Here is an 8,694-nt window from a genome sequence, read left to right as displayed (position 1 = left end):
ACTTCTTTAACTAATCAGAGATGAATGAACTATATACATCGGACATATGATTTTTAACAAAATTATATAACATTTTTTAGACCAAATCGCCATTCTCCCAAATGAGCCTTGCATCAACCAGAAAATTCAAGTGGTCTGACGGACCAGTGGGTTTTATAATTAGGTGGTCCTTGCCAAAATCAAGTGGTCTCGGACCAACGGACAACCGCTAATGTCGAGGCCTGTAATTGGTCATTACCAGCAGATGACCCCTATTGATTTTGGGGTCAAAGGTCAAGGTCACATTGACCTTGTAGGTTAAAACGGTTTCCGATCAATAACTAAAGAACCCTTAGTCCTAGGAACTTTAAACTTGATATGATGATTGGTCATGACCAGCAGATGACCCCTATTGATTTTGGGGTCAAGGGGTCAAAGGTCAAGGTCACATTGACCTTGTAGGTAAAAACGGTTTCCAATCAATAACTAAAGAACCCTTAGGCCTAGGAACTTCAAACTTGGTATGATGATTGGTCATGACCAGTAGATGACCCCTATTGATTTTGGGGTCAAGGGGTCAATGTCATAGTGACCTTGTACTTAATGACCATTTCTGACCAATAACTCAACAACTCAACTTGCCTTGGTTGATATTTGTATGTGCTTTTGGTATACACATTTGAAGGTCTTATGTAATATAACAACTTGGCTGTCATTAATGAGGCCTATGTGATTCATAAAATTTATGTATATATTATTTGGTAAGATTTTTAATAACTTTAATTGCTGCACACAACCTATGGGGTCACAATAATTATTACCTTGTGACTAGTCATGACCAGTAGATACTAGATAACCCTTATTAATTGCTTGTTCACTGGGTCAGAATTCATGCATAATAACCTGATCACATGACAACTTGGCTGCCGATAGGGGGCATACATGTTTTACAAACATATCTTGTTTACATCAGTGTTAAACAACAGGTTTACCGTGAAGAAAATATCTCGAAATTAATCCTAATTAAGAATACTAGTAATATGGTTTGCTTGATGATTTCATATAACTTCCCCGTATCCAGTGGTTACACGCTGGCTTCAGAAGCGAGAGGTCTGAGGTTCGAACCACAGATAAGGCAACCTTTTTTTAAATTGCTTGAGCCAAATAAACATTGAATTGAATATCAGCATTGCTTACACTATACAAAAACAAATCGGTTTATAATCTCACAACCTTCGCCTTTCTGACATTCTGAAACAAAAACAAATTCAGCGCCTTCTGTGCTTTGATTGTTTATAGGATTGTATAGCTAAAACAACTAGATGTAAGTTTTATATTTATTTGGTGCAACAGTACTTTTCTGCCTCTTTACTGGCAATCTATCTATACACTAACAGATAAAACAATTCACTTCAATGAACCCAGAATGCAAACAACATATGCTGGCACAAATACAAATTTACTGAGTGACTTAAAGACCTTACATTGATTAAATCAGCGACAAATTTTATTTATTTACAACGAAATCTAATTACGAATTTAACATGTAAGAAGTTATATTTTAAAAATTGATTTTTTTAGAATAAAGAATTAAAGACTGCAAAAACTTTTTACAAATGCTTAAGACATTTTTGTTTGTTTTATTTCTTTTCTTTAAATAACAAAGTCTTCGGATATAGTAATACTTAAACACACTAAAAACATAATAAAACTATGAACAGCACTGAGGTCAAAATGTCTAAAAACATAAAACTTTAAGAAATGCAAAGGACAATTAAGAAATACACTCAGAAATAAATCGAAAATCGTAATTTTATTCTATTCTTAGCCCGACATAAGTGGAAAGCGTTGCAGCGCTTTTCAAATTTGTGTCAATTTTCACAATTAAAATTCTGGATAAAAACGGACTAAGCGTATGATCGGAAATTTTGCACACAAACTATTGGTATAGACCTGGACCATCTCGAAACATTATTTCCAGTCCCGTCATGTATAAAATATGTACATGTATATATCTTCTATAACTTCGTCAAATTAGAAGCTAGAAACCGCGTGTCTCACAAGCGTTGACCTATTGTTTACAAAGGGCCGTTTTGTTTGAAATAAAACACCTTGGGTGAGATTATCGACTCCATACCACAACTGAGCCCGAATGACATGAAAAGACGCCACCGGTAGACTGCAAAATGGGACTCACAAGGCGCAGATATTCTAGTCTATATAGGTTTTGCCCTGTGGCCAGTATCAATAAACGTATCAAAAGTATGCCATTTATACTATAAAAAGTTATATCAAGATATATACAGTATGATATGATCCGAAACATGGTTTTATTTCCGTTCAAAATGGGCATCTCTGCACAAAAAACAATTGCTTAGGCGACTTAAACGAAATATCAGTAAATCATATCAGATTTACTGTCTAGCGACGAACTCTTCTCTTTTAGTTTCATACTGGAAAACCTTTGATCTTCGAATTTCTTCAGCCTATAATTAAGATTGAAAAAATCATTTCATTTGGTTAAAGTTTCTTATTAGAAAATACACATGTATAATGTTTCATGAACACGTTTGGGGAAGCTAAAATAGTAACGACAGATTAACTCAATCAAAATATTATTATTATTATTATTATTATTATTATTATTATTATTATTATTATTATATCAATGTGTATCTGAACCCGAACCGTTTTTAATTCGTTATCTATATTGTGAATTAATCAAGTAGCCAAAATCATCTTTCCTGTTTCGACGCCATATGGCCTGTGTTGGTACGCCGTTAATCAAAACAAACTAACAAATAATCATTATATTGCAGTTTGTGAATAAATCATTTTAAACTATAATGTCTTTTACCAAAAAACAGTTTGTACCCGAGTTCCTTAACTATACCAAGACACCGTTAATCAAGGTGTTTCTAATGTGTTTTTAAAAGACCAACCTTGTATATCTCTCGCTTTTATATTTGTTCAAAATGTCCATATAACTTTTGGACACCTGGACGGCGTTTGAATTAGTTCCCTGCATCATCTCCATGGCACGTTTCCGGGTCATGTATGCTGACTCTTTAGTAAGATGACTTCCTGCAAATAATTTTATCAACAAAAATACACACATATATCATTGTTTTATGACTTTATATTATTCAGATAGTTATACTTGAGAATGTGAAGAATTTATTCTCATTGATTTTGTTTTTTCCTGTTTTTATTTCTTTTATCTATTTTGAGTTAAAATCTAGGCAGCATAATTTCCTAAGTATTTTTTAATCCTTTGAAAGATTAAAAATTGCAAAATTCAAAATTTTAATTGGCAAAAACATTCTTGGCGGTATAATATATACATGAACATATGATTATATAAATAATATGTCATTTTTCATTATTAGACATTTTTATATCTTTTACTTCTGCATATGGACACTGACCGAATTACATTTATAATAAAAAATATAAAATAAACAGTCATTTGAAGAATAAAACGTTTGGTCTACTTTACACAGCCCATACGTTTGGCGTCATTTGTGATGTTATTGAATCTACAATGATCTATAGAAAGAAGCTTTTAATATATTTATTAGAGTAAACGGTGCACACATCATCCTTATTGTCATGCATTCGTTGATGAATAATTAAGTTCATGGTTAAAACTGTTTCCATCGTAATTTTGCTTACCAAGCGGGTTCATATCCCTCTGTACTGACGGAGGCCGTTCGCGAGGCGGTTGTGTGTATTTTTGGTTACTCATATCAAGGGGATTAAAACATATATTGTCATGCATAGATAGGAACAGCGGGATATAGCACATGTAGTCAAGGAATGATATCTGAAAAAAAAAGAAAAGGCAACATTATTTGGAGTTGACGAGACTCTGTATTGTATTGTCATTGCTCTGAAAGAACCCCCTATTGCCAACAGAAAGAACCCCCTATTGCCAACAGAAAGAACCCCCTATTGTCAAATGATCATTTGTTGATTGAGCATCATCAGTCTCGATATGATTTAGCAAAATTGTGTTATTCGTTGTTTTATACGTATTATATAAATGCCATTGGTAACACTTTGTACAAATTGTCCTAAACAAAAGATATTACATACAGGGGAGTGTAATATTACTACGAATAACCATCGTCATATGAACATATTATGTAGTAAATACAAATGATGGCATTTTCTTTTTTTGATCTTGTTTCGCATATAAATCAACGGGTTTAGCTACCCGTATTAACTAGAAAGGAATAACATTTTTTTTTTGTAAATTTCTATAAGTTGAACGTTTTATGAATCCCCCACCACAAATATAAAATGACAAGGGAAATATACTTCTATGTGGCAAAGTTAAAATAATAGTTTTCAACATATGACATCAATGACATCCGTACACAAATTAATGTCGATTCAACAATATACTCAACCGAAATGAAAGCGTCTCATTATTATGCTAACTTTAGGTTGTGCTAGTTCTTTACATAATGATGTATATGTGACTATCTTTAAAACATAATTATAAAGGATGTTAAACAATATTATAAATAACAGAGTTGTTTGTTTGTAAAGAAACATCAAAATCCTCACGTCTCCAAAATCATTTGGCTCCATTTTCTCCATGATGTATTGTTGCTGTTTCCAGTTTAATCCACCAGCAATCAGCTCTATTTTCAGGGACTCGGAAGTGATAAAGTTGGCGTCCCGGTCGGATTCGGTATTAGTGTAAAACATAGCTTTATAAAGATCCAGCTTACGCTCTATGTCTGCCAAGTTGCAAATCTCCAGCAACCTTTGACTAAGAGTACTGCAATTGGTTTAAAATAACTTGCAATCATGAAAAAATATTTATGCAAAAATACAAGATATCATGTGTCTTTGTATTTATATAGCGTTGTTTGTTTTTATGCCGATTTTAAAACAGATTCGGACATAATTTGGCTACGGGTCGACTTAACTGGTTTTCCTGAATAACTAAACCAGTAATTACCAAATCCCTACGCAAGGTATCGACTACTTACTACACAAGATTGGTGGGTAGACGCGATGTCCGAGAAAGTACACCACTTTTCTTTCAATGTAGTCAAAACACGTAGCAATGAGACATAATACAAATAAACGAATTTCAATAAGAAGTCTGATTTAGTGAATAACTGCAAATTTCAGACGAGTTTTTGGTCATATATACTAGATAAGATTAAATGGGGAAAGAACTTTTGATGAATGAAAGCGTAAAGACACTTCTGAAGCAATAAATTTTAAGAACCATATTTTATGTACTGTGACATGGCTTTTATTAAGTCAACAGGTGACGAAACTTACTCCATGTGTGTTACCCGTTCACACAATGCTGTTACCACAGCAAACATTCTGAATGTTACAAGTGTCGCTTCATCTATTTTAAGGACCTTCAGCACGTATTCCATTTGTTTGTTGGTAATGTGTTGTATAGATGGCACTCCATCCAAAGCAATTTTTGCTTCCTGCAATGATTCCATAGTGGTAGTAGGCTATCATGCATTTCTAATTTATAATCATAACGTCCTTATTTTATGGCATTTTTAATCTTTGAACAAGATTATAATTTAAAAACAAGATTTTATGTAAATTCTATTTATTTGAATTGAATAAAACAATCTAATTATGCTCATTATGGGTTCTTGTTCACAATCAAGAATAATTTAAATAACAGGATAATAGAGATAAAAGATGTTTACGTGTAACTTACATGACATTTAAGAACTGTATCAAGATCACTGTCCTCCACAACGAATGCTCGAGCATATGTGTCAATCTTCGACTTTTCCACAAGACGATAGTGCGATAAAAAATCTATATCCGCGTCTATAAAAATAAAATTTGTATCATTATAAATGACTGCAAAATATATATTGTTATACTTGAATGATATTATTTGAGAAAATAAAATTATCAACTATGGTGCAGTCACTTATTCACAATGTTGTTGATAAATCCATACATTTCGAATTACAAATAAATAAGACATATTTTGAGCGATCAGCACTGTAGCAGTTAATTCTTACACTTTTATGTCAAGATTATTGCCAGAAAGATCTTTGATTGAATGTAGATACAATATTTTACCTCTTTCGTCGAGATCCTTGGCGTATTGGTCAACAAGTCTGCTTAAACTGATCACCTTTTCTAAATGTTGTTGTAATGCTGCACCTCCTCGTCTCATTATAACGTTAACACGCCTTACACCAGTCACTTAATATGCAAACATATTTTAATATCACACATTTGAACTTGAAGAGTCAATGGATAAGGACTTCATATTAACCGTAAGGTGAATTTGGGTATGGAAAAAAGTATTCTCAAATGCATATTGAATTCTAAAATCAAATTTTGAAACAAATTTAACTATGAGATCCATTAAAGGACAATTTAAAACTTCCACCAAAACATAACAATGTGTTCAATCATTCCATAAGAAAAATGATTGTTCTACTGATTTTTACTTTAAATAAAATAAAACACTCACATGAATCTATATCGAGATTTGCATCTCTAGCTAACGTTGCATCACTCACTTCTCTGCTATAATCGCCAAGGGCTTTGGTTCCAATCACCACATCACCGTCAGTAATTTGTACATCTTTACCAAACATTTTCTGCAAAAAATATACATATTGTTAACATTGGAGATTCCAACTGGCCATCTGCAAAGATTTGACTTCTTTAAAATTTACAGGGATGAACTGAATATAAGTAGACTTTCATTGATCATTAATAATTACCCAAGGGTGCCGAAACACCTTTTACTATTACCTCGTGCAAGCGTCTCATGTCAATTGTTGAACAGGCAACTAATTGAAATGAAAAAGATTTTGAGTTAAGTCCAGCTTTAAACCAGCGATATCCATGTCCGAAGATGATGAGATAAAACAAAAGGGTATATGTACAAAGCCTCCAGTTTTGTTCATACTTGATTAAAGGGTATTTCCTAACATGTACATTTCGTTAGCGTTACTATCATTTGATGGTATTACTGTTATTGAAAGAGGATGATCTTACGTGCCTTTTGGAGTGTTTTGCTTCTACTAAAACTATTTATATCTTTCAAAGATATATCTTGTTTAACTTTTTAGGTTTCATTTACTCATCATCAAGTTATTACCAAAACAAATGTCTTTATTTCAATACTAGGATAAAAATAGATAAATATAAATATATATTTAAATATAAATAATTAATAATTATTGTGAATCCAGTTTCGACAATTTTTACTGAATCACGATTGATAAAATTAGAATCCCTAAAGAAAGCCCAATATGGCAGAATTGAAAATTTTACAGACTCGATTTAATTGAGCCTGTTTTTAATGACGGTACTGTCAAGTGCAAACTACCGTCCACGCCTGCTAGCACCGGCTTAAGCAGAATTCAACATTTAAACATGAAATAGCAAAATTTTGAATCAAGAAACATTTGTTTCATCTTTAATTTCTGTTAATTTCCTTTTCCATAATTTCCTTTAATCAACTGATTGCTTGATCAAAAAATCACCTTCAACTGTTTAGCTATTTCTTTTGCTGAAAGGTTTGGATCTATTCCTAGAGCTCTCAGTTGATCTTTAGTCAGTTTGCTGAGGTCTATCTTCTTTCCCTTAAGTCGTATTTTCCCATCAGGGCCTATTTCAAACAACTTTTGTTCTTCTGTAAGTTGTTCTGTAGAAAATAATAACACATTTTGAGACTACATCTTATATTCTTAATATTCGTGTGCCTTTAAATCACACCAGTATGAATACATATATATGCATATACATTAAAGGCGAGATCTGAATATGAGATAATATGTATTCATTTTTATGGAGACGACCTTTCCATTAAATAATTTTATTTGTTCTATAACTAAACATGAATCACACTGTTTGGATGGATTTAGTGTTTCAGTTAAATTGGAGGTCACTCTCTTGGGAAAGGAAATATATGAAAGTAAAGTTTTAGATATAATTTTAAGTAAACTCATACTTTCATAAATGCACATTGTTACGATTTATAATTTATGAACAAAACAATCGCCACGAAGTGATTTTATATTTGCTTAAAAAAATGAAAGACATGTAGTTAAAATTCTTTGTGTGAAATTGTATTTACCGGATTCTTCTGTTTTGTCTTTGTTGGCTTTATCTGACACTGACTCTTCCTCTTCATCATCACTTGCACGCTAAAATATAGACACGTGACCAATACAAAATTATAAACCAATTAAAACGATGCATTCCCAAGATTGAAGAAACAACGGTTATTCAATAAGTTAATTACCTAACGTAATGCATACTGATTCGATAATGGAAGATCTGAATATCTGATTGTAGGCATCAGATCAATTAATTGTACGCGACACTAAATTTAATACTCATCAATTTCCTGAAAGAATAAAGGGAATTTTCTGGCTCACACTATACAGAGTTCTTGTGTATGTAAAGCGACAAAAACAACAAGAACAAATATAATTTAATACAATTTGCAGGACAGATTTGTACCGCGTTACGAGCGATAACAATATTTGATTTAGTGTGAGGATTGTATATATTTATTGATTATTTTGTTCTTACCTTATAGGGATTAGATATCCTGCTACTTGTTTTATCATCTGAAATCACAACAATTGTCATTATTATTATAATTATGATTGAATTGTGTATTCGTTCTTTTGTACAAATTTAACAAGAATTGTACAAAGATAAAAGTGGGAACCATTG

General features: G+C 32.2%; 1 protein-coding gene across 1 annotated transcript; it reads right to left on the bottom strand.

Moving 5' to 3' along the window:
• Positions 1–1,325: 1,325 nt before the first annotated feature.
• Positions 1,326–8,607, bottom strand: LOC132745252 (uncharacterized). The gene is made up of 11 exons (XM_060734117.1): positions 8,548–8,607; positions 8,087–8,156; positions 7,494–7,654; positions 6,470–6,599; positions 6,070–6,195; positions 5,693–5,808; positions 5,287–5,447; positions 4,555–4,771; positions 3,655–3,805; positions 2,922–3,063; positions 1,326–2,465 (listed from the first exon to the last, which is right to left on the bottom strand). The coding sequence occupies exons 1-11, from the start codon at positions 8,605–8,607 to the stop codon at positions 2,375–2,377; spliced, it is 1,425 nt and encodes a 474-aa protein (XP_060590100.1). The 3' UTR covers positions 1,326–2,374.
• Between the last annotated feature and the right edge of the window lie 87 nt (positions 8,608–8,694).

The sequence above is a fragment of the Ruditapes philippinarum genome, unplaced genomic scaffold (genome assembly GCF_026571515.1).
Source record: "Ruditapes philippinarum isolate M1 unplaced genomic scaffold, ASM2657151v2 ctg8_1_1_1_1, whole genome shotgun sequence".
In the NCBI taxonomy this organism is placed as follows: domain Eukaryota; kingdom Metazoa; phylum Mollusca; class Bivalvia; order Venerida; family Veneridae; genus Ruditapes; species Ruditapes philippinarum.
The sequence above is the reverse complement of the archived record's forward strand: the minus strand, read 5'-3'. Positions and strand labels throughout refer to the sequence as shown.

What these genes read in the sequence shown, in the direction of transcription:
- LOC132745252 (XM_060734117.1), bottom strand. Translation starts at nt 8,607, where the DNA reads ATGACAATTGTTGTGATTTCAGATGATAAAACAAGTAGCAGGATATCT. An exon ending in AAATAGCTAAACAGTTGAAG is followed by an intron (nt 6,600 to 7,493) that starts GTGATTTTTTGA and finishes TATTTTTTGCAG; the next exon opens with AAAATGTTTGGTAAAGATGT. An exon ending in CAAGGATCTCGACGAAAGAG is followed by an intron (nt 5,809 to 6,069) that starts GTAAAATATTGT and finishes TTATTTTTATAG; the next exon opens with ACGCGGATATAGATTTTTTA.